Genomic DNA, 27,991 nt, shown 5'->3' with positions numbered 1-27,991 from the left:
GTAGTCCTTTCTTTAGCTACCTGTTTTTCATTTCTGATTCATCTTTCTGTAATCGCGCTTTAAGTTTTCAATGTTGCGTTTGTATTAGACTTCTAATATTGCGAACATGATGGCGTGAACGTGTTTTACTTATAATATTGCAATCGTACTGTAGCAAACGTGTTCTATAATAACAACACGTTTGCTACAATGCGATCTGAATATAAGTAAAAAATGTTCACGCCATCGCATTCACAATATAAAAAGTCTAATACAAACACAATATTGAAAAATGTAATTACGATTACAGAAAGAAGAATCAGAAATTGCGCTTAAAGTAAGTTAACGCTATAAATACATATATCATATACCCACAATCCCTCAGCTCCTATACGTGTATTATTGATATGTTTACTTTAATATTGTATTGTACAAACAGGGGTGTAAAGGGATCATTTACATTACACCTTCCATAGAGGTGCTGCTTTGAATATTTTCCCAGTATCAGAGCTGCATCACCACCCATTGAAATAAAGGGTAAAACACCTCTCGGCGATGCTGCCTTTAAACAGTACTGTCAGTTCTTTGGAATATTTTGTCGCATTGCTGCACTTTCAATCATTAAGGCGTTAGTGAGCAGTTCTTTTTTGTTAGACCTAATAACTTTAAAAAAAAAAAACAGAATTAAATGTTAGGAGAGAAACCTATACTTATATAGGCCCAAAAGTTATTATTTCCAACAAACAAATGGCAACAAGCTTAAAACTCTGCATCAGCAAATTGAGCACTAGGAAGGTGGCAGGAAAAGGTGTGCAAAATACAAATCTCCCTCTCAGCAACTGGGTATTTAAGTTGTAAAACCGCTAATTAGAATTAAGGGGTGTGTACTGTAGATGTATCCCTATTGGACGGTGGACTGATGCACATCAAATCTCTAACGGGTATAATCATAGGCAGAATGGAGGTATTTCCCCTTTCAGTTAAAGCAGGATTAAAAGGGGCTTTACTACAAAGACCATTTGAATAGGTTGACTATAAATATAAAAGTCAGAGATCTCACTCACCTGTAGCGTCTCTCTTCTTCTTGTCTCAGTTCGCCACTCTGCAGACTACGCTCTAATAACTCGCGATTCTCATTGCTTAGCGTACGTATCTGAGATAGCAACATACTGTTCTGATCTTGAATGGACAGCTTCACTTGAGACAGAGCCTATGAGACACAGTTAGTCATTTGTATTGTGAGACAATCACTACATCAGTCCTGTACACAATAAGACAGATACAGTGAGGATTAGACCAGGAAACAGTAAGACAGACAGAGAGTCTATAAATAGCGAGACAGACCTTAGTTGCTTATGCAAGGAGAAAGTCCATTACTAATTAAAGATAGTGACTTAAACAGTGAGAGTGAGAAAGAATACCATAAACAACAAGACAGCCTAAACCAGGACTCGACAAACCAGGAACCAGGTAGCCACTGGCTATTAGAATGTTACCCCTGGCTCCAAACATTTCTATTGGTTGTTCTTCGTTGATCTATTTACAAATACCACTGTCTGGTTCCTAAAAATATTCCCGGCTCCTAAAGATTCTTACTGGCTCCTAAATTTTAAACAGATTTGCCCACCCCTGCCTAAAACATAGTGGCAGCCGTTAACCACATACCAACTGTAGCGTAAGATTATTACAGCGCATAAATGCATAGATTACAAACTGTTTGAATATGCACACAAGAACAATAGCAGCTTGTGTGTTTTTTAATGGATTTGAAAGTGATAAATAAGAAAAGTTTTAGTTTGAATTAGAAAAAGACAAATGTAATAAGATAATAAACAAATTAATCACTATAAGAAAATGAGGTATCAGGGCCTTATTAAGTGTGTTCTTATGAGTATTTTAAAACCTTTACAGAAGCAAAAGAAATACGACAACATCAAAAGATCATAGAAAATTCATTATTAATGATGACTGCATGTTTTTTCTTATGTAACCACTGGTATCAATTCATGATGCGTACAATAATCATTTTATATAATCTTGGTAATTTTATAATTAACATGATTAAATATTCCAAAATATTGATGTGGTCATTTGTACTATGCAGTATGTTTAACTTTTTATTAACAAATTATTTGAGGAGCTGCTAAAGAAGTATTTTCCTAAAAGTGTTGAATTGCACCAGTTAAAGTTAAAGAGAGACGTATTTAACAGGCACAATTGCATGTGACAAAGTAAATGGGTCATTTCATGATTTTAAAACCAATCAGTTCAAATCTAATAAAGCACCTGCACTTCACATGACTGGAATGAGGATCATAATGTGACAATTATACATAGTAAGATACGCATTATACAAAGAGGCTGTACCCTATACAATAGCACACATAGTGTGAGTAGTACCCTATACACTGAGACACACAGAGCATGAGTAGTACCCCATACAGTGAGACAGACAGAGTGTGTATAGTACCCTATACACTCAGACACACAGAGCATGAGTAGTACCCTATACACTGAGACACACAGAGCATGAGTAGTACCCCATACAGTGAGACAGACAGAGTGTATATAGTACCCTATACACTGAGACACACAGAGCATGATTAGTACCCTATACAGTGAGACACACAGAGCATGAGTAGTACCCTTTAGAGTGAGACAGACAGAGCATGAGTAGTACCCTATACAGTGAGACACACAGAGCATGAGTAGTACCCTATACAGTGAGACACACAGAGCATGAGTAGTACCCTATACAGTGAGAAAGACAGAGTATGAGTAGTACCCTATACACTGAGACACACAGAGCATGAGTAATACCCTATACAGTGAGAAAGACAGAGTATGAGCAGTACCCTATACACTGAGACACACAGAGCATGAGTAGTACCCTATACAGTGAGACTGACAGAACATGAGAAGTACCCTATACACTGAGACAGACAGAGAATGAGTAGTACCCTACACAGTGAGAAAGACAGAGTATGAGTAGTACCCTATACACTGAGACACACAGAGCATGAGTAGTACCCTATACAGTGAGACAGACAGAACATGAGAAGTACCCTATACACTGAGACACACAGAGCATGAGTAGTACCCTTTAGAGTGAGACAGACAGAGCATGAGTAGTAACCTATACAGTGAGACACACAGAGCATGAGTAGTACCCTATACAGTGAGACACACAGAGCATGAGTAGTACCCTTTAGAGTGAGACAGACAGAGCATGAGTAGTACCCTATACAGTGAGACACACAGAGCATGAGTAGTACCCTATACAGTGAGACAGACAGAGCATGAGTAGTACCCTATACAGTGAGACAGACAGAGCATGAGTAGTACCCTATACAGTGAGACACACAGAGCATGAGTAGTACCCTATACAGTGAGACACACAGAGCATGAGTAGTACCCTATACAGCAAGACACACAGAGCATGAGTAGTACCCTATATAGTGAGACACACAGAGCATGAGTAGTACCCTATACAGTGAGACACACAGAGCATGAGTAGTACCCTATACAGCAAGACAGACAGAGCATGAGGAGTACCCTATACAGTGAGACACACAGAGCATGAGTAGTACCCTTTAGAGTTAGACAGACAGAGCATGTATAGTACCCTATACAGTGAGACAGACAGAGCATGAGTAGTACCTATACAATGAGACAGACAGAGCATGAGTAATACCATATACAGTGAGACACACAGAGCATGAGTAGTACCCTATACAGTGAGACAGACAGAGCATGAGTAGTACCCTATACAGTGAGACACACAGAGCATGAGTAGTACCCTGTACAGTAAGACAGACAGAGCATAAGTAGTACCCTATACAGTGAGCCCCACAGAGCATGAGTAGTACCCTATAAAGTGAGACAGACAGATCATGAGTAGTACCCTATACAGTGAGACAGACAGAGCATGAGTAGCACCCTTTAGCGTGAGACAGACAGAGCATGAGTAGTACCCTATACAGTGAGACAGACAGAGCATGAGTAGTACCCTATACAGTGAGACACACAGAGCATGTGTAGTACCCTATACAGTGAGACAGACAGAGCATGTGTAGTACCCTATACAGTGAGACAGACAGAGCATGTGTAGTACCCTATACAGTGAGACAGACAGAGCATGAGTAGTACCCTATACAGTGAGACACACAGAGCATGTATAGTACCCTATACAGTGAGACACACAGAGCATGAGTAATACCCTATACAGTGAGACACAGAGCATAAGTAGTACCCTATACAGTGAGCCCCACAGAGCATGAGTAGTACCCTATACAGTGAGACAGAAAGAGCATGAGTAGTACCCTATACAGTAAGACAGACAGAGCATGAGTAGTACCCTTTAGAGTGAGACAGACAGAGCATGTGTAGTACCCTATACAGTGAGACAGACAGAGCATATGTAGTACCCTATACAGTGAGACAGACAGAGCATGAGTAGTACCCTATACAGTGAGACACACAGAGCATGTGTAGTACCCTATACAGTGAGACACACAGAGCATGTGTAGTACCTTATACAGTGAGACAGACAGAGCATGAGTAGTACCCTTTAGAGTGAGACAGACAGATCATGAGTAGTACCCTATACAGTGAGACACACAGAGCATGAGTAGTACCCTATACAGTGAGACACAGAGCATAAGTAGTACCCTATACAGTGAGCCCCACAGAGCATGAGTAATACCCTATACAGTGAGACAGACAGAGCATGAGTAGTACCCTATACAGTGAGACAGACAGAGCATGAGTAGTACCCTTTAGAGTGAGACAGACAGAGCATGAGTAGTACCCTATACAGTGAGACAAACAGAGCATGAGTAGTACCCTATACAGTGAGACACACAGAGCATGTGTAGTACCTTATACAGTGAGACAGACAGAGCATGTGTAGTACCCTATACAGTGAAACACACAGAGCATGTGTAGTACCCTATACAGTGAGACAGACAGAGCATGAGTAGTACCTATACAGTGAGACACACAGAGCATGTGTAGTACCCTATACAGTGAGACACACAGAGCATGTGTAGTACCCTATACAGTGAGACAGACAGAGCATGAGTAGTACCCTTTAGAGTGAGACAGACAGAGCATGAGTAGTACCCTATACAGTGAGACACACAGAGCATGAGTAGTACCCTATACAATGAGACACACAGAGCATGAGTAGTACCCTATACAGTGAGACAGACAGAGCATGAGTAGTACCCTATACAGTGAGACACACAGAGCATGAGTAGTACCCTATACAGTGAGACACACAGAACATGAGTAGTACCCTAAACAGTGAGACACACAGAGCATGAGTAGTACCCTATACAGTGAGACAGGCAGAGCATGAGTAGTACCCTATAAAGTGAGGCAGCCAGAGCATGAGTAGTACCCTATACAGTGAGACACACAGAGCATGAGTAGTACCCTATAAAGTGAGATACACAGAGCATGAGTAGTACCCTATACAGTGAGACAGACAGAGCATGACTAGTACCCTATAAAGTGAGATACACAGAGCATGAGTAGTACCCTATACAGTGAGAGAGACAGAGCATAAGTAGTACCCTATACAGTGAGACAGACAGAGCATGAGTAGTACCCTATACAGTGAGACACACAGAGCATGAGTAGTACCCTATAAAATGAGACACACAGAGCATGAGTAGTACCCTATACAGTGAGACACACAGAGCATGAGTAGTACCCTATAAAGTGAGATACACAGAGCATGAGTAGTACCCTATACTGTGAGACACACAGAGCATGAGTAGTACCCTATACAGTGAGAGAGACAGAGCATAAGTAGTACCCTATACAGTGAGACAGACAGAGCATGAGTATTACCCTATACAGTGAGAAAGACAAATAATGATTAGTACCCTAGACAGTGAGACACACAGAGCATGAGTAGTACCCTTTAGAGTGAGACAGACAGAGCATGGGTAGTATCCTATACAGTGAGACAGACAGAGCATGAGAAGTACCAAATACAGTAAGACAGACAAAGCATGAATAGTACCCTATACAGTGAGACAGACAGAGCATGAGTAGTACCCTATACAGAGAGACAGACAGAGCATGAGTAGTACCCTATACAGTGAGACAGACAGAGCATGAGTAGCACCCTATACAGTGAGACAGACAGAGCATGAGTAGTACCCTATACAGTGAGACACACAAAGCAGGAGTAGTACCTTCTACAGTGAGACAGACAGAGCATGAGTAGTACCCTATACAGTGAGACACACAGAGTATGAGTAGTACCTTATATAGTGAGAGAGTCAGAGCTTGAGTAGTACCCTATACAGTGAGACAGACAGAGCATGAGTAGTACCCTATACAGTGAGACAGACAGAACATGAGTAGTCCCCTATACAGTTAGACACACAGAGCATGAGTAGTACCCTATACAGTGAGACACACAGAGCATGAGTAGTACCCTATACAGAGAGACAGACAGAGCATGAGTAGTACCCTATACAGTGAGACAGACAGAGCATGAGTAGTACCCTATACAGTGAGACAGACAGAGCATGAGTAGTACCCTATACAGTGAGACACACAGAGCAGGAGTAGTACATTCTACAGTGAGACAGACAGAGCATGAGTAGTACCCTATACAGTGAGACACACAGAGTATGAGTAGTACCTTATATAGTGAGAGAGTCAGAGCTTGAGTAGTACCCTATACAGTGAGACAGACAGAGCATGAGTAGTACCCTATACAGTGAGACAGACAGAACATGAGTAGTCCCCTATACAGTTAGACACACAGAGCATGAGTAGTAACCTATACAGTGAGACACACAAAGCATGAGTAGTACCCTATACAGTGAGACACACAGAGCATGAGTAGTACCCTATACAATGAGACAGACAGAGCATCAGTAGTACCCTATTCAGTGAGACAGACAGAGCATGAGTAGTACCCTATACAGAGAGACAGACAGAGCATGAGTAGTACCATATACAGTGAGACAGACAGAGCATGAGTAGTACCCTATACAGTGTGACAGACAGAGCATGAGTAGTACCCTATACAGTGAGACCAACAGAGGGGAGTAGTACCCTATACAGTGAGCCCCACAGAGCATGAGTAGTACCCTACCCTATACAGTGAGACAGACAGAGCATGAGTAGTACCCTTTACAATGAGACAAACAGAGCATGAGTATTACCCAATACAGTTAGACAGTGGGAGCATGAGTAGTACCCTATACAGTGAGACAGAGAGAGCATGAGTAGTACCCTATACAGTGAGACAAACAGAGCATGAGTAGTACCCTATACTGTGAGACACACAGAGCATGAGTAGTACCCTATACAGTGAGACAGACAGAGCATGAATAGTACCCTATACAGTGAGACAGTCAGAGCATGAGTAGTATCTTCTACATTGAGACAGAAAGTGTATGAGTAGTACCCTATAAAGTGAGACACACAGAGCACGAGTAGTACCCTATAAAGTGAGATACACAGAGCATGTGTAGTACCCTATACAGTGAGACACACAGAGCATAAGTACTACCCTATACAGTGAGACACACAGAGCATGAGTAGTACCCTATACAGTGAGACAGAGAGAGCATGAGTAGTACCCTATACAGTGAGACAGTCAGAGCATGAGTAGTACCCTATACAGTGAGTACCCTATACAGTGAGATAGACAGAGCATACGTAGTGCCCTATACAGTGAGACAGACAGAGCATGAGTAGTACCCTATACAGTGAGGCAGCCAGAGCATGAGTAGTACCCTATACAGTGAGACACACAGAGCATGAGTAGTACCCTATAAAGTGAGATACACAGAGCATGAGTAGTACCCTGTACAGTGAGACAGTCAGACCATGAGTAGTACCTTCTACATTGAGACAGACAGAGCATGAGTAGTACCCTATAAAATTAGACACACAGAGCATGAGTAGTACACTATACCGTGAGATACACAGAGCATGAGTAGTACCCTATACTGTGAGACACACATAGCATGAGTAGTACCCTATACAATGAGTACCCTATACAGTGAGACACACAGAGCATAAGTAGTACCATATACAGTGAGACAAGACAGAGCATGAGTAGTACCCTATACAGTGAGACAGACAGCATGAGTAGTACCTATACAGTGAGACAGACAGAGCATGAGTAGTACTCTATACAGTGAGACCCACAGAGCATGAGTAGTACCTTATACAGTGATACAGACATTGCATGAGTAGTACCCTATACAGTGAGACAGACGGAGCATAAGTAGTACCTTATACAGTGAGACAGACAGAGCATGAGTAGAACCCTATACAGTGAGACACACAGAGCATAAGTAGTACCCTATACAGTGAGACAGACAGAGCATGATAAGTACCAAATATAGTAAGACACACAGAGCATGAGTAGTACCCTATACAGTGAGACAAACAGAGCATGAGTAGTACCCTATACGGTGAGACCAACAGAGCATGAGTAGTACCCTATACAGTGAGACAGACAGAGTATGAGTAGTACCCTATACAGAGAGACAGACAGAGCATGAGTAGTAATCTATACAGTGAGACACACAGAGCATGAGTAGTACCCTATACAGTGAGACAGACAGAGCATGAGTAGTACCCTATACAGTGAGACAGACAGAGCATGAGTAGTACCCTATACAGTGAGATAGAAAGAGCATGAATAGTACCCTATAGAGTGAGACAGACAGAGCATGAGTAGTACCCTACACAGTGAGACACACAGAGCATGAGTAGTACCCTATACAGTGAGACACACAGAGCATGAGTAGTACCCTATACAGTGAGACAGACAGAGCATGAGTAGTACCCTATACAGTGAGACAGACAGAGCATGAGTAGTACCTTCTACAGTGAGTACCCTATAGAGTGAAACAGACAGAGCATAAGTAGTACCCTGTAAAGTGAGACACACAGAGCATGAGTAGTACCCTATACAGTGAGACAGACAGAGCATGAGTAGTACCCTATACAGTGAGACAGACAGAGCATGAGTAGTACCCTATACAGTGAGATAGAAAGAGCATGAATAGTACCCTATAGAGTGAGAAAGACAGAGCATGAGTAGTACCCTACACAGTGAGACACACAGAGCATGAGTAGTACCCTATACAGTGAGACACACAGAGCATGAGTAGTACCCTATACAGTGAGACAGACAGAGCATGAGTAGTACCCTATACAGTGAGACAGACAGAGCATGAGTAGTACCTTCTACAGTGAGTACCCTATAGAGTGAAACAGACAGAGCATGAGTAGTACCCTATACAGTGAGACAGACAGAGCATGAGCAGTACCTATACAGTGAGACAGACAGAGCATGAGTAGTACCCTATACAGTGAGACACACAGAGCATGAGTAGTATCTTATACAGTGAGACAGAGCATGAGTATTACCCTATACAGTGAGACAGACAGAGCATAAGTAGTACCCTATACAGTGAGACAGACAGAGCATAAGTAGTACCCAATACAGTGAGACACACAGAGCATGAGTAGTACATTATACAGTGAGACAGACAGAGCATGAGTAGTACTCTATACAGTGAGACAGACAGAGCATAAGTAGTACCCTATACAGTGAGACAGACAGAGCATGAGCAGTACCCTATACAGTGAGACAGACAAAGCATGAGCAGTACCCTATACAGTGAGACAGACAGAGCATGAGTAGTACCCTATACAGTGAGACAGACAAAGCATAAGTAGTACCCTATACAGTGAGAACCACAGAGCATGAGTAGTACCATATACAGTGAGATACACAGAGCATGAGTAGTACCTTATACAGTGAGACAGACAGAGCATGAGTATTACCCTATACAGTGAGACAGACAGAGCATAAGTAGTACCCTATACAGTGAGACAGACAGAGCATAAGTAGTACCCAATACAGTGAGACACACAGAGCATGAGTAGTACATTATACAGTGAGACAGACAGAGCATGAGTAGTACTCTATACAGTGAGACAGACAGACAGAGCATAAGTAGTACCCTATACAGTGAGACAGACAGAGCATGAGCAGTACCCTATACAGTGAGACAGACAGAGCATGAGTAGTACCTTATACAGTAAGACAGACAGAGCATGGTTAGTACCCTATACAGTGAGACCAACAGAGCATGAGTAGTACCCTATACAGTGAGACAGACAGAGCATGAGTAGTACCCTATACAGTGAGACCAACAGAGCATGAGTAGTACCCTATACAGTGAGACAGACAGAGCATGAGTAGTACCCTATACAGTGAGACAGACAGTGCATGAGTAGTACCCTATACAGTGAGACAGACAGAGCATGAGTAGTACCCTATACAGAGAGACAGACAGAGCATGAGTAGTACCCTATACAGTGAGACCGACAGAGCATGAGTAGTACCCTATACAGTGAGACAGACAGAGCATGAGTAGTACACTAATACAGTGAGACACACAGAGCATGAGTAGTACCTTCTACAATGAGACAGACAGAGCATGAGTAGTACCCTATACAGTGAGACACACAGAGTATGAGTAGTACCTTATATAGTGAGAGAGTCAGAGCTTGAGTAGTACCCTATACAGTGAGACAGAAAGAGCATGAGTAGTACCCTATACAGTGAGACAGACAGAACATGAGTAGACCCCTATACAGTTAGACACAAAGAGCATGAGTAGTACCCTATACAGTGAGACAAACAGAGCATGAGTAGTACCCTATACAGTGAGACACACAGAGCATGAGTAGTACCCTATACAGTGAGACAGACAGAGCATGAGTAGTACCCTATACAGTGAGACAGTCAGAGCATGAGTTGTCCTCTATAGAGTGAGACAGACAGAGCATGAGTAATACCCTATACAGTGAGACAGACAGAGCATGAGTAGTATCCTATACAGTGAGACAGACAGAGCATGAGTAGTACCCTATACAGTGAGACAAGACAGAGCATAAGTAGTGCCTACATAGTGAGACAGACAGAGCATGAGTAGTACCCTATACAGCGAGACAGACAGAGCATGAGTAGTATCTATACAGTGAGACAGACAGAGCATGAGTAGTACCTTATACAGTGAGACAGACAGAACATGAGTAGTACCTTATACAGTGATACAGACTGAGCATGAGTAGTACCTTATACAGTAAAACAGACAGAGCATGGTTAGTACCCTATACAGTGAGACCAACAGAGCATGAGTAGTACCCTATACAGTGAGACAGACAGAGCATGAGTAGTACCCTATACAGTGAGACCAACAGAGCATGAGTAGTACCCTATACAGTGAGACAGACAGAGCATGAGTAGTACCCTATACAGTGAGACAGACAGTGCATGAGTAGTACCCTATACAGTGAGACAGACAGAGCATGAGTAGTACCCTATACAGAGAGACAGACAGAGCATGAGTAGTACTCGATACAGTGAGACCGACAGAGCATGAGTAGTACCCTATACAGTGAGACAGACAGAGCATGAGTAGTACCCTATACAGTGAGACACACAGAGCATGAGTAGTACCTTCTACAATGAGACAGACAGAGCATGAGTAGTACCCTATACAGTGAGACACACAGAGTATGAGTAGTACCTTATATAGTGAGAGAGTCAGAGCTTGAGTAGTACCCTATACAGTGAGACAGAAAGAGCATGAGTAGTACCCTATACAGTGAGACAGACAGAACATGAGTAGACCCCTATACAGTTAGACACAAAGAGCATGAGTAGTACCCTATACAGTGAGACAAACAGAGCATGAGTAGTACCCTATACAGTGAGACACACAGAGCATGAGTAGTACCCTATACAGTGAGACAGACAGAGCATGAGTAGTACCCTATACAGTGAGACAGTCAGAGCATGAGTTGTCTTCTATAGAGTGAGACAGACAGAGCATGAGTAATACCCTATACAGTGAGACAGACAGAGCATGAGTAGTATCCTATACAGTGAGACAGACAGAGCATGAGTAGTACCCTATACAGTGAGACAAGACAGAGCATAAGTAGTGCCTACATAGTGAGACAGACAGAGCATGAGTAGTACCCTATACAGCGAGACAGACAGAGCATGAGTAGTATCTATACAGTGAGACAGACAGAGCATGAGTAGTACCTTATACAGTGAGACAGACAGAGCATGAGTAGTACCTTATACAGTGAGACAAACAGAGCATGAGTAGTACCTTATACAGTGAGACAAACAGAGCATGAGTAGTACCCTATACAGTGAGACACACAGAGCATGAGTAGTACCCTATACAGTGAGACAGACAGAGCATGAGTAGTACCCTATACAGTGAGACAGTCAGAGCATGAGTTGTCCTCTATACAGTGAGACAGACAGAGCATGAGTAGTATCTTCTACAGTGAGACAGAAAGTGTATGAGTAGTACCCTATACAGTGAGACACACAGAGCATGAGTAGTACCCTATAAAGCGAGATACACAGAGCATGTGTAGTACCCTATATAGTGAGACACACAGAGCATGAGTACTACCCTATACAGTGAGACACACAGAGCATGAGTAGTACCCTATACAGTGAGACAGAGAGAGCATGAGTAGTACCCTATACAGTGAGACAGCCAGAGCATGAGTAGTACCCTATACAGTGAGTACCCTATACAGTGAGATAGACAGAGCATACGTAGTGCCCTATACAGTGAGACAGACAGAGCATGAGTAGTACCCTATACAGTGAGGCAGCCAGAGCATAAGTAGTACCCTATACAGTGAGACACACAGAGCATGAGAAGTACCATATAAAGTGAGATACACAAAGCATGAGTAGTACCCTGAACAGTGAGACAGTCAGGGCATGAGTAGTACCTTCAACATTGAGACAGACAGAGCATGAGTAGTACCCTATAAAATGAGACACACAGAGCATGAGTAGTACGCTATACAGTGAGATACACAGAGCATGAGTAGTACCCTATACTGTGAGACACACAGAGCATGAGTAGTACCCTATACAGTGAGTTCCCTATACAGTGAGACAGACAGAGCATAAGTAGTACCCTATACAGTGAGACAGACAGAGCATGAGTATTACCCTATACAGTGATACACACAGAGCATGAGTAGTTCCCTATACAGTGAGACAGACAGAGCATGAGTAGTACCCTATACAGTGAGACAGACAGAGCATGGGTAGTATCCTATACAGTGAGACAGACAGAGCATGAGAAGTACCAAATACAGTAAGACAGACAGAGCATGAGTAGTACCCTATACAGTGAGACCAACTGAGCATGAGTAGTACCCTATACAGTGAGACACATAGAGCATGAGTAGTACCCTATATAGTGAGACAGACAGAGCATGAGTAGTGCCCTATACAGTGAGACACACAGAGCATGAGTAGTACCCTATACAGTGAGACAAACAGAGCTTGAGTAGTACCCTATACAGTGAGACACACAGAACATGATTAGTACCCTATACAGTGAGACAGACAGAGCATGAGTAATACCCTATACAGTGAGACACACAGAACATGAGTAGTACCCTATACAGTGAGACAGACAGAGCATGAGTAGTACCCTATACAGTGAGACCAACAGAGCATGAGTAGTACCCTATACAGTGAGACAGACAGAGCATGAGTAGTACCCTATACAGTGAGACAGTCAGAGCATGAGTTGTCCTCTATACAGTGAGACAGACAGAGCATGAGTAGTATCTTCTACAGTGAGACAGAAAGTGTATGAGTAGTACCCTATACAGTGAGACACACAGAGCATGAGTAGTACCCTATAAAGCGAGATACACAGAGCATGTGTAGTACCCTATATAGTGAGACACACAGAGCATGAGTACTACCCTATACAGTGAGACACACAGAGCATGAGTAGTACCCTATACAGTGAGACAGAGAGAGCATGAGTAGTACCCTATACAGTGAGACAGCCAGAGCATGAGTAGTACCCTATACAGTGAGTACCCTATACAGTGAGATAGACAGAGCATACGTAGTGCCCTATACAGTGAGACAGACAGAGCATGAGTAGTACCCTATACAGTGAGGCAGCCAGAGCATAAGTAGTACCCTATACAGTGAGACACACAGAGCATGAGAAGTACCATATAAAGTGAGATACACAAAGCATGAGTAGTACCCTGAACAGTGAGACAGTCAGGGCATGAGTAGTACCTTCAACATTGAGACAGACAGAGCATGAGTAGTACCCTATAAAATGAGACACACAGAGCATGAGTAGTACGCTATACAGTGAGATACACAGAGCATGAGTAGTACCCTATACTGTGAGACACACAGAGCATGAGTAGTACCCTATACAGTGAGTTCCCTATACAGTGAGACAGACAGAGCATAAGTAGTACCCTATACAGTGAGACAGACAGAGCATGAGTATTACCCTATACAGTGATACACACAGAGCATGAGTAGTTCCCTATACAGTGAGACAGACAGAGCATGAGTAGTACCCTATACAGTGAGACAGACAGAGCATGGGTAGTATCCTATACAGTGAGACAGACAGAGCATGAGAAGTACCAAATACAGTAAGACAGACAGAGCATGAGTAGTACCCTATACAGTGAGACCAACTGAGCATGAGTAGTACCCTATACAGTGAGACACATAGAGCATGAGTAGTACCCTATATAGTGAGACAGACAGAGCATGAGTAGTGCCCTATACAGTGAGACACACAGAGCATGAGTAGTACCCTATACAGTGAGACAAACAGAGCTTGAGTAGTACCCTATACAGTGAGACACACAGAACATGATTAGTACCCTATACAGTGAGACAGACAGAGCATGAGTAATACCCTATACAGTGAGACACACAGAACATGAGTAGTACCCTATACAGTGAGACAGACAGAGCATGAGTAGTACCCTATACAGTGAGACCAACAGAGCATGAGTAGTACCATATACAGTGAGACAGACAGAGCATGAGTAGTACCTACACAGTGAGACAGACAGAGCATGAGTAGGACCCTATACAGCGAGACAGACAGAGCATGAGTAGTATCTATACAGTGAGACAGACAGAGCATGAGTAGTACCTTATACAGTGAGACAGACAGAACATGAGTAGTACCTTATACAGTGAGACAGACATAGCATGAGTAGTACCTTATACAGTGAGACAGACAGAGCATGAGTAGTACCCTATACAGTGAGACACACAGAGCATGAGTAGTACAGTGAAACAGATTTTAGCCCATGGAGAGGGGTTTAGAACATGAGAGAGGTTTACAACAAGAGGCAGACCTGGCACTGTTCTGTAAGTGCAGTGTTGCTAATCTCTAAACGTTGAACACCCTCTCTCAGCTCATTGCGCTCTCTTTCCAGCTGCTCCCTCTCTCTCTTTTCCACTCCCAGCTGTCTCTTTGCTTCTCTCAGCTCTGTGGCCCTTTCCGCTGATTTCTTGTCCATCCGAGACATCTCTTCCGTCAGCCTGTGGTGTAAGAGGGAGATATCAAGCAGATGCCTTTCTTCAGCTTTTCATTTCTCCCCTATTGCTACTCCAGTTCCTCCCCCATTTCACCATCACCATGCAAGGTTTGCCGCACACTGCCAGTAGTGCTTCTTTATCCAGTTCTATCCTTGTTTGCACCTTTTTTCCACTTTTTTATGTTGGCGCTCCCTTCACTCCTAATTTACTTCAGCTTATCTCTCACTTATTTATACAATTATTCCACATAACTTTTTATTTATTATCTATTGATTTGCATTTTAGCCAATTAGTGCTGTGTTGTGCTGACTCTTAAATAACTCCACAGGTGTGAACACAATGTTATCTATACTAGCAGTCTCCTGTTGTGAAAAGCAAATAAAAATGATGTGATAAGAGGCTGTATGTAGTGTCTTAGAAACAGGCAGAAATTTAGAGGTTTAAATGTTATAAAATATATTAATATAACGATGTTGGTTGTGCAAAGTTGGGAAATGGGTAGGTGTTGTCTATATTTTTAAACCATAACAAATTGTTGACTGTCCCTTTAAGCTCTCATCCTGCACCCTTAATAATTAGATAGATATGTGTTTACCATTTGCACATCCAAATGTTATGGTCAAGTTCATAGTTGCCAACAGTCCCTGGATTTTGTTGTATGTCCCTGGATTATTTTTGTCCCTGGAAATGTCCCCTCCAGGAGATTTGGAGGGCTGTAGCTGAGCTGGGGCATGTGTGACAGGAGGAGATGCAGGTGAGGCTGTGCGTGCAGCAAGTACTCTGATCACTCAGAGCAGGTCTAGGCAGGGACTCCTTGCTGCACCTTCTGTGAGTAATCAGTGCTTAAACTGCCACAAATCAGAAGAAAAAAACACAAACAGCTTCTCCACACTAGGTAAGGAGCTGTGCTGATTTGTTGTGAAAGAGGGGGGATTACTTGTCTACTGTAGATAATTTATTGTTTAGATATTTGCATTATTTAGTCTGACAGTAATCTTAATATTTTAGCACTCTGTGTCGTCTGCAAAAATTTGAGCTTTATGAGGAAATTGCTGTCAGACTAAAGAATACAAAACTTCTCTTCCCCCTAACAGCTCACTCAGTCCGGTGCTGTGCATAATCACACAGTAAGATCAGCTGCACTGAGTGTTTGTTGTGTCTCTCCTCCTGTTTATAGTAATTTGACACACTGCAGCCTAGCTCCCCACTGCACCTCTGCCCTCAGAATGTCATTAGGAGTCCAGGATAACATAGGAAGCATTGCTGTTGGCTATTAGGACAGTGGATATATATATATATATATATATATATATAAATAAAAAAAAAATTCATAGTATTACTCACTGATGAATCATTCCTTCAGTTCATAATCGGCTAGATTACGAGTTTTGCGGTACAGCTATACCACTGAAAAATTGCCCATTGCGCGTGGAATGGCCGGGAACGCATATTACGAGTCACGGCGGTATAGCTATACCGCAAGCATTTTAGCCTGTAACGCAACATCAATTCTGCACTCAAAAAAATTACGTTTGAGTGCAGGATTTTTATAGCGCCTGTATTACAGGTTGTGCAGTCCGGCTAAAATGCTTGCATTACAGCCTATACCGTCACGATCCATACCGCCATCTGAGAGCAGTAGTTATGCATTTTGCAAAACAAAAATGTTTCACAAAACTCATAACTAAACAAAGTAGACTAACACCCATAAACTACCTATTAATACCTAAACCGCCGCCCTCCCGCATAGCCAACACTATAATAAAGTATTAACCCCTAAACCTCCAGCCCCCCACATCGTAAATACTAAACTAAACCTATTAACCCCTAAACCGCCGCCCCCCCACATCGCAAAACACTAAATTAAACTATTAACCCCTAAACCTAACACCCCCTAACTTTAAATTAAAATTACAATATAACTATCTTTAAAAAAATAAAAACTTAGCTGTGAATTTTTTTTTTAAAAAAACCTAAGCTTAAACTATAAATTAACCTAACATAACTATTCTAATAAAATAAAAAAACTACCAATTAAAAGCCTAAATTAATTATTTTAAAAAAAAACAATACGAAAACAAAATTAAGAAAACTAACATTACAAAAAATAATAAACATTAAATTACGAAAAATAAAAAACTCTAAGATTACAGAAAGTAATAAATGAAATGATTAAAAATAAAAACAATTACAGCTAATCTAATAGCCCTATAAAAATAAAAAAAAAACCCAAAATAAAAGCACCCCCTAACCTACAATAAATTACCAATAGCCCTTAAAAGGGGCTTTTGTAGGGCATTGCCCTAAGTTAAACAGCTCTTTTATCTTAAACAAATGACTCCCCCATAAAAGTAACCCCCCCCACCATACCAACCCCCCAAAATAAAAACCTAACTCTAAAAAATCCTAAAATACCCATTGCCCCTAAAGGGGCATTTGTATGGGCATTGCCCTTAAAAGGGCATTCAGCTCTTTTACTGCCCTTAAAATGGAATGGCATTCAGCTCTTTTACAAAAAACAAACAAAAAAAACTAACACTAACCCCATAAAATCTACTCACAGTTGCTGACATCCATCTTCATCCAGGCGGCGAGAAGTCTTCATCCAATCGGCGACACCTTCATCCATCTTGGGGACGTCTTCTATCTTCATCCCGGCGGCGCGGCGCGGAGATATCTTGGAGGGCTAGGACATCCTGCGCAGAGCGTCCTCTTTATATGATCACTGCTGTACACTGACGTTGAATGCAAGGTATCCCTTTCAAAATGGCGCAACCTTGCATTCCTATTGGCTGATTTGATTCTTCAAATTGAAATCAGCCAATAGGATGAGAGCTTCTTAAATCCTATTGGCTGTTCAAATCAGCCAACAGGATGAGAGCATCTGAAATCCAATTGGCTGTTAAAATCAAATTGAAACGGGTACCTTGCATTCAACGTCAGTGTACGGCAGTAATCGTATAAAAAGGACGCTCCGCGCAGGATGTCATCGCCCTCCAGGATATCTCCACTCCGCGCCGCCGGGATGAAGATGTCCCCGAGATGGATGAAGGTGTCGCTGCCTGGATGAAGACTTTTCGCCGCCTGGATGAAGATAGATCAACTGTGAGTAGATTTTATGGGGTTAGTGTTAGGGTTTTTTTTTAGATTAGGGATGGGCACTTGTAAAAGAGCTGAATACCATGCCATTTTAAGGGCAGTAAAAGAGCTGAATGCCCTTTTAAGGGTTAATACCCATAGAAATGCGCCTTTAGGGGCAATGAGTATTTTAGGATTTTTTATAGTTAGTTTTTTTTTATTTTGGGGGGTTGGATGGGTGGGGGGGGGTTACTTTTAAGGGGGGGACTTAGTAATTTTTTAAGATAAAAGAGCTGTTTAACTTAGGGCAATGCCCTACAAAAGGCCCTTTTAAGGGCTATTGGTAGTTTATTGTAGGCTAGGGGGTGCTTTTATTTTGGGAGGGCTTTTTTATTTTTATAGGGCTATTAGATTAGCTGTAATTGTTTTTATTTTTGATAATTATGTTTTATTATTTTCTGTAATCTTAGAGTTTTTTATTTTTGATAATTTAGTGTTTATTATTTTTTGTAATGTTAGATTTTTATTTATTTTTTTCGCAGTGTTAAAGGGCCATGAAACCCACATTTTTTCTTTCATGATTTAGAAAGAGAATGTAATTTTAAACATCTTTCTAATGTACTTATATTATCTAATTTGTTTAATTCTCTTGATATTCTTTGCTGAAAAGCATATCTAGATATGCTCAGTAGCTGCTGATTGGTTGCTGCACATAGAAGCCTTGTGTGATTGGCTCACCATGTGCATTGCTTTTTCTTTAACTAAGGATATCTAAAAAATGAAGCAAAATAAATAATAGAAGTAAATTGTAATGTTGTTTAAATTTCTAGTCTCTATCTGAATCATGAAAGAAAGATTTTGGCTTTAGTGGCCCTTTACGTTTTTTTGAATATAGGTTTTTATATTAGGTTTTTAATTGGTATTTTATTAGAATAGTTATGTTAGGTTAATTTATAGTTTAAACTTATTTTTTTTTATTTCACAGTTGGGGGTGTTAGGTTTAGGGGTTAATAGTTTAATTTAATGTTTTGCGATGTAGGGGTGCTGGCGGTTTAGGGGTTAATAGGTTCAGTTTAGTAGTTACGATGTGGGGGGCTGGAGGTTTAGGGGTTAATACTTTATTATAGTGTTGGCGATGTGGGGGGCTGGCAGTTTAGGGGTTAGTAGGTTTATTTAGGTGTCGGCGATATTGGGGGGTGTCGGAATAGGGGTTAATAACTTTTATTAGTGTTGGCGATGTCGGGAGTGGCAGAATAGGGGTTTATAACTTTTAATAGTGTCGGCGATGTCGGGGAGCAGCGGAATAGGGGTTAATAACTTTTATTAGTGTTGGCGATGTCGAGAGTGGCAGAATAGGGGTTTATAACTTTTAATAGTGTCGGCGATGTCGGGGAGCGGCGGAATAGGGGTTAATAACTTTTATTAGTGTTGGCGATGTCGGGAGTGGCAGAATAGGGGTTTATAACTTTTAATAGTGTCGGCAATGTCGGGGAGCGGCGGAATAGGGGTTAATAACTTTTATTAGTGTTGGCGATGTCGGGGGTGGCGGATTAAGGGTGTTTAGACTTGGAGTTTATGTTTGGGTGTTAGGTTTAAACGTAACTTTCTTTTCCCCATAGACATCAATGGGGTTTCACTAGGCCGATCTCCGTTCCGCGATCGCAGGTGTTAGTTTTTTTTTCTAATACTTTCTCCCCATTGATGTTTATGGGGGAAAGCGTGCACAAGCACGTAAACTCAGCCCTTGGCTTTTGTGCGTTATAGAGCTTACCGCACCATAACGTACAGCACAAGGAGGTTTTAAAGTAACTCGTAATGGCAGCGCTATGGAGAGTGCAATAACGCAATTTTGTTGGCATTATTTTTGCACCCTGTTAAGCACAAAACTCGTAATCTAGGTGTTTATTTGTTCCGATTCCATAGATCATCATATTGTTTCTTTTATCATTTCAATATTTCAACATGACCTTTGATATATATATATACTATACTTAACTCCTACTGGATATTGTTATTATTAGTGAATGGGTTTACAAATGATTTTATATGCTGTGTTGTAACAATAACCATATGCCCAGAATGACCGGTATTGTCAGTATTATGGGGTAGGTGTAAGTGCTTGGTGCTGTAATCCCTATAACAAGCTATGGATAAATCTAAATTATACTATTACTATCACACAGTATTGTCAGTATTATGGGGTAGGTGTAAGAGTCTGGTGCTGTAATCTCTATAACAAGCTATGGATATGTCTAAATGATACTATTACTTTCACACGGTATTGCCAGTATTATGGGGTAGGTGTAAGAGCTTGGTGCTGTAATCCCTATAACAAGCTATGGATAAATCTAAATGATACTATTACTATCACACAGTATTGTCAGTATTATGGGGTAGGTGTAAGAGTCTGGTGCTGTAATCCCTATAACAAGCTATGGATAAGTCTAAATTATACTATTACTATCACACGGTATTGTCAGTATTATCGGGAAGGTGTAAGAGTCTGATGCTGTAATCCCTATAACAAGCTATGGATAAGTCTAAATGATACTATTACTATCACACGGTATTGTCAGTATTATGGGGTAGGTGTAAGAGTTTGGTGCTGTAATCTCTATAACAAGCTATGGATAAGTCTAAATGATACTATTACTATCACACAGTACTGTCAGTATTATGGGGTAGGTGTAAGAGTCTGGTGCTGTAATCCCTATAACAAGCTATGGATAAGTCTAAATGATACTATTACTATCACACGGTATTGTCAGTATTATGGGGTAGGTGTAAGAGTCTGGTGCTGTAATCTCTATAACAAGCTATGGATAAGTCTAAATGATACTATTACTATCACACAGTACTGTCAGTATTATGGGGTAGGTGTAAGAGTCTGGTGCTGTAATCCCTATAACAAGCTATGGATAAGTCTAAATGATACTATTACTATCACACAGTACTGTCAGTATTATGGGGTAGGTGTAAGAGTCTGGTGCTGTAATCCCTATAACAAGCTATGGATAAGTCTAAATGATACTATTACTATCACACGGTATTGTCAGTATTATGGGGTAGGTGTAAGAGTCTGGTGCTGTAATCCCTATAACAAGCTATGGATAAGTCTAAATGATACTATTACTATCACACGGTATTGTCAGTATTATGGGGTAGGTGTAAGAGTCTGGTGCTGTAATCTCTATAACAAGCTATGGATAAGTCTAAATGATACTATTACTATCACACGGTATTGTCAGTATTATGGGGTAGGTGTAAGAGTCTGGTGCTGTAATCTCTATAACAAGCTATGGATAAGTCTAAATGATAATATTACTATCACACAGTACTGTCAGTATTATGGGGTAGGTGTAAGAGTCTGGTGCTGTAATCCCTATAACAAGCTATGGATAAGTCTAAATGATACTATTACTATCACACGGTATTGTCAGTATTATGGGGTAGGTGTAAGAGTTTGGTGCTGTAATCCCCATAACAAGCTATGGATAAGTCTAAATGATACTATTACTATCACATGGGTGTGTAATGATCACAGAACTGCGTGGGCGGAGCAGCTGAACAGTAGGTCGTCAATACTCTGGTAACCTGCTTGTTCTGCTGCAAAGTGTCCCTGGAATTTTTTCTTTAAATGTTGGCAACTATGGATATCTGTTTCTTGAAATGTCTACCATCCCCAGCGCACCTTTTCTGTTCATCCTGCAGCCTCTGGTTTTCCGAATGAAGTTCCTGTACCTTCCCCTCCTGCTCCTGCAGTTTCCTCTGTAGTTCCTTGTGGGCGTGTTCTCCCTGGACAGACAGCTGTGTGAACCTGTCAGAGACACCATGTGAGATATTTGTGAAGACGCCTGCATTCCCTGTATATATGCAAGCTATGCACAGTGCCTACATTATTACTGTTTATAAAACCTTTCTTCACTCTCATATGTATGTTTTCCATGACTGTGCACACTCATTTCCCTAATGAAGTAGACCTCCCAACTGTCCTAGATATTACAGGATTGCCATGGGTTACTCATTCTTCCTGCATCTTCCCCCATGGGCAAACTTACAGGTTTTCAAAGACTGCCCTGGCTCCGTCCAATCTTACCCACAATACACGTCACCTGTCCATGCCAAACCTGCAACCTAGACCCTCTTATCTCCCTGTCGCGGGAAGTCTCTGAGAAATGGCTGGAGGCGATAAAGTATCTCACTCCCTATCCTCACACATTAAAAATACCCATTCCATTCAGTTTGAATTTGTACATGGTGCACATCTGTTCTAATGAGTAAGTAAATTAGATTTACTAGTTAAAGGGACATTCTAGTGTAAAAATGACATGCTCTAAATTGCTTTGCTTATTAATACTTTTTAAATGTAATTGATTAAGCAGTAGCTAGTAATGCGCCGTATAGAGATTTATCAACTACTCTTGGCTGTTCAAGTTGAAAAGTCAAAAATGGCCGAAACAAAAGTAGATAATGATCAACAATTTTAATAGTGATCACTAAAAACAACACTTCCCCATATTAAAGGGACATGAATATCAAAATTAAACTTTCATGATTCAAAGAGTGTCATTTTAAGAAACTATTAACTCCTTAGGGACCAATGACGGGATTATTCTGTCATGAAACAATTGAGCAAACTGAAGCTGTCTCCTTAAGGGATTCAAATACCTACTATTATTTTGTTCTCTTGGTATCCTTTGTTAGAAAAAGATATGCACATATCCCCAGCGGCAGCAATGCACTACTGGGAGCTAGCTGATGATTGGTGGCTACACAAATATGCCTCTTGTCATTGGCTCACCAGATGTGCTCAGCTAGCTCCCAGTAGTGCATTGCTGCTATGGAGCTGACTTTAGCTATACGTTCATCCCTTTTGCAGGGGTTAAACACATAGTTATATGCAAACAGTAGTGTAATAATAAAATACTGTAACACATTAGAGCATTTTATTTATTGCAAGTTTACGTCCCTTTAAAGGGACACTAAATCCAAAAAATTTCTTTAATGATTCAGATAAAGCAGCAATTTTAAGCAACTTTCTAATTTACTTTTATTATCACATTTTCTTCATTCTCTTGCAATCTTTATTTTAAAAGCAGGAATGTAAGCTTAGGAGCCGGACCATTTTTGGTACAGAACCTGGGTTACATTTGCTTATTGGTTGGCTGAAGGTAGTCACCAATAAGCAAGCACTATCCAGGGTGACGTCATCCAAGATGGTGTCCCTTCAATTCCGATTGGCTGATAGAATCCTATCAGCCAATCTGAATTAAGATAGGAAAAATCCTATTGGCTGATGCAATCAGCCAATAGGATTGACTTCGCATTCTACTGGCTGATTGGAACAGCCAATAGAATGCAAGCTCAATCCTATTGGCTGATTGGATCAGCCAATAGGATTTTTCCTACCTTAAAGGGCCATTATACACTCATTTTTTCTTTGCATAAATGTTTTGTAGATGATCTATTTATAAAGCCCATCAAGTTTTTTGTTTTTTTAATGTATAGTTTTGCTTATTTTTAAATAACATTGCTCTGATTTTCAGACTCCTAACCAAGCCCCAAAGTTTTATGTGAATACCGTCAGCTACCTTCTCCAGCTTGCTCCTGTTTGTGTAAAGGGTCTTTTCATATGCAAAAGAAGGGGGAAGGGGGAATGTCTGATATTTCCCACTTGCAGTGGGCTTTCCAGCTACCTTTTCAACAGAGCTAAACTGACAGCTTCTAAGTAAGTTTTTAAACAGTTTAATACTAGATTTTTATATCAGTATCTGTGCATCTTATTCTTTATAGTAGTGTCTATTACATGCAGTTATATGAAAATGAGTGCATACTGTCCCTTTAATTCCGTTTGGCTGATAGGATTCTATCAGCCAATCGGAATTGAAGGGACGCCATCTTGGATGACGTCACTTAAAGGAACCTTCATTCAGTCGTCGGATCAAGAAGGAAGAGGATGCTCTGCGTCGGATGTCTTCAAGATGGATCCGCTCCGCTCCGGATGGAAGAAAATAGAAGATGCCGTCTGGAAGAAGAGTTCTGCCGGTCTAGATGTCCTCTTCTGCCCAGATCGGATGAAGACTTCTGCCCCTCTGGAGGTCCACTTGTGCCCGGCTGGGTGAAGACGTCTCACGGTAGGGTAATCTTCAAGGGGTTAGTGTTAGTTTTTTTAAGGGGGTATTGGGTGGGTTTTAGAGTAGGGTTGGGTGTGTGGGTGGTGGGTTTTAATGTTGGGGGGGTATTGTATTTTTTTTTACAGGTGAAAGAGCTGATTACTTTGGGGCAATGCCCTGCAAAAGGCCCTTTTAAGGGCTATTTGTAATGTAGTATAGGGTAGGGAATTTTATTATTTTGGGGGGCTTTTTTATTTTATTAGGGGGATTAGATTAGGTGTAATTAGTTTATAAATTCTTGTAATTCTTTTTTTTCCCTGTAATTTAGTGGGGGGGTTTTCTCGTAATTTAGTTTATTTAATTGTAATTAATTGTAGGTAGTTTAGGTAATTAGTTTAATGATAGTGTAGTGTTAGGTGTAATTGTAACTTAGGTTAGGGTTTATTTTACAGGTAATTTTGTACTTATTTTAGCTAGGTAGTTATTAAATAGTTAATAACTATTTAATAACTATTCTACCTAGTTAAAATAAATACAGAGTTGCCTGTAAAATAAATATAAACCCTAAGCTAGCTACAATGTAGCTATTAGTTATATTGTAGCTATCTTAGGGTTTATTTTATCGGTAAGTATTTAGTTTTAAATAGGATTAATTTATTTAATTATGTAAAATTTATTTTGCTTAATTTAAATTATATTTAAGTTAGTGGGGGGGGGGTTAGACTTAGGGTTAGACTTAGGTTTAGGGGTTAATGAATTTATTATAGTAGCGGCGACATTGGGGTCGGAAGATTAGGGGTTAATAAATGTAATATAGTTGCGGCGACGTGGGGGGGGGCAGATTAGGGGTTAATAAATATAATGTAGGTGTTGGCGATGTTGGGGGCAGTAGATTAGGGGTTCATAAGTATAATGTAGGTGGCGGTAGTGTCCGTAGCGGAAGATTAGGGGTTAATAATTATAATGTAGGTGTCAGCGAAAGCGGGGCGGCAGATTAGGGGTTAATAAGTGTAAGATTAGGGGTGTTTAGACTCGGGGTTCATGTTAGGGTGTTAGGTGCAGACGTAAATTTTCTTTCCCCATAGGAAACAATGGGGCTGCGTTAGGAGCTGAACGCTGCTTTTTTGCAGGTGTTAGGTTTTTTTTCCAGCTAGCTCAGCCCCATTGTTTCCTATGGGGAAATCGTGCACAAGCACGTTTTGCCAGCTTACCGCTACAGGAAGCAGCGCTGGTATTGAGGTGAGATGTGGAGCTAAATTTTGCTCAACGCTCACTTTTCTGAGGTTAACGCCGGCTTGCAGAAAACTCGTAATACCAGCGTTGGCTTAAGGGAGCGGTAGGAAAAAAAGGAGCGTTAGCACCGCACAGCCTTACCGACAAAAACTCGTAATCTAGCTGATTGATAATAGGAGTAAATTAGAAAGTTGCTTAAAATTGCTGCTTGATAATTAAAAGAAATAATTAAAATTGCTGCTTGATAATTAAAAGAAATAATTAAAATTGCTGCTTTGATAATTAAAAGAAAGTTAAAAAATCTGGTTGTGATTGTGCTGAGTTCATAAATCAGCAGTTAACTTGTAGAAAATAATCAACCGATAGATTCTGAGGGGCAGATTTATTAAAGTGCGAGCAGACATGATACGATGTAGCGTATCATGTCCGCCAGAAATCGATAAATGCCGACAGCATACGCTGTTGGCATTTATCATTGCACAAGCAGTTCTTGTTAACTGCTTGTGTAATGCCGACCCCTGATCGGGCGGATTGATGTACGCAGCCTCAGGGCAGGCGGACAAGTTATAGAGAAGCGACCTTTAGACTGCTGGCACATAACTGCTGTTTCCAGCAAGCCTGAGTATCAAATATACTTGTGCTCTAAATCCTGCAGACAGATACCCCTATTTCTCCTACAGACACACACTCCTGTGATCTTAAAATAAACATTGTACTCAATCATTTTTATAATGTAGTTATAACAGTAGCATTTGAATATGGTGAAAATGTTTTTCTTTTTTTATGAAAATAAGAAGATAAAGATGTTTAAATGTAAGTTGTAAGAAATACAGTTGCAATTGCTGTGTAATTCCTGCTATAGCTCACTGACTGATAGATACTTCCTGCTATAGCTCACTGACTGATAGATACTTCCTGCTATAGCTCATTGACTGATAGATACTTCCTGCTATAGCTCACTGACTGATAGATACTTCCTGCTATAGCTCACTGACTGATAGATACTTCATACTATAGCTCACTGACTGATATATACTTCATACTATAGCTCACTGACTGATAGATACTTCATACTATAGATCACTGACTAATAGATACTTTATGCTATAGCTCAGTGACTAACATTTTATAGCTTACTGACTGATAGATACTTCATACTATAGCTCACTGACTGATAGATACTTCATGCTATATGTCACTGACTGATAGATACTTCATGGAATAGCTCAATGACTGATAGATACTTCATGCTATAGGTCACTGACTGATAGATACTTCCTGCTATAGCTCACTGACTGATAGACACTTCCTGCTATAGTTCACTGACTGATAGATACTTCCTGCTATAGTTCACTGACTGATAGATACTTCCTGCTATAGCTCATTGACTGATAGATACTTCCTGCTATAGCTCACTGACTGATAGATACTTCCTCCTATAGCTCACTGACTGATAGATACTTCATACTATAGCTCACTGACTGATATATACTTCATACTATAGCTCACTGACTGATAGATACTTCATACTATAGCTCACTGACTAATAGATACTTTATGCTATAGCTCAGTGACTAACATTTTATAGCTTACTGACTGATAGATACTTCATACTATAGCTCACTGACTGATAGATACTTCATGCTATAGGTCACTGACTGATAGATACTTCATGGAATAGCTCAATGACTGATAGATACTTCATGCTATAGGTCACTGACTGATAGATACTTCCTGCTATAGCTCACTGACTGATAGATACTTCCTGCTATAGTTCACTGACTGATATATACTTCCTGCTATAGTTCACTGACTGAAAGATACTTCCTGCTATAGTTCACTGACTGATAGATACTTCCTGCTATAGTTCACTGACTGATAGATACTTCCTGCTATAGTTCACTGACCGATAGATACTTCATGCTATAGTTCACTGACTGATAGATACTTCCTGCTATAGTTCACTGACTGATAGATACTTCCTGCTATAGTTCACTGACTGATATATACTTCCTGCTATAGTTCACTGACTGATAGATACTTCCTGCTATAGTTCACTGACTGATAGATACTTCATGGAATAGCTCACTGACTGATATATACTTCCTGCTATAGCTCACTGACTGATAGATACTTCCTGCTATAG

The 27,991-nt window shown here is 40.8% G+C and overlaps 1 protein-coding gene across 1 annotated transcript in view; it reads right to left on the bottom strand.

Moving 5' to 3' along the window:
• CCDC88B (coiled-coil domain containing 88B) overlaps positions 1 to 27,991 on the bottom strand; it is a 217,907-nt gene that overhangs the window by 65,211 nt on the left and 124,705 nt on the right. Inside the window, exons 15-17 of the mRNA XM_053720050.1 lie at positions 22,191 to 22,316; positions 15,238 to 15,424; positions 1,044 to 1,189 (exon numbers count right to left, since the gene is read on the bottom strand). Of these exons, the coding sequence (XP_053576025.1) occupies positions 1,044 to 1,189; positions 15,238 to 15,424; positions 22,191 to 22,316 (459 nt within the window). The remainder of the gene's footprint in view (positions 1 to 1,043; positions 1,190 to 15,237; positions 15,425 to 22,190; positions 22,317 to 27,991) is intronic.

The sequence above is a fragment of the Bombina bombina genome, chromosome 7 (genome assembly GCF_027579735.1).
Source record: "Bombina bombina isolate aBomBom1 chromosome 7, aBomBom1.pri, whole genome shotgun sequence".
NCBI lineage: Eukaryota > Metazoa > Chordata > Amphibia > Anura > Bombinatoridae > Bombina > Bombina bombina.
The sequence above is the reverse complement of the archived record's forward strand: the minus strand, read 5'-3'. Positions and strand labels throughout refer to the sequence as shown.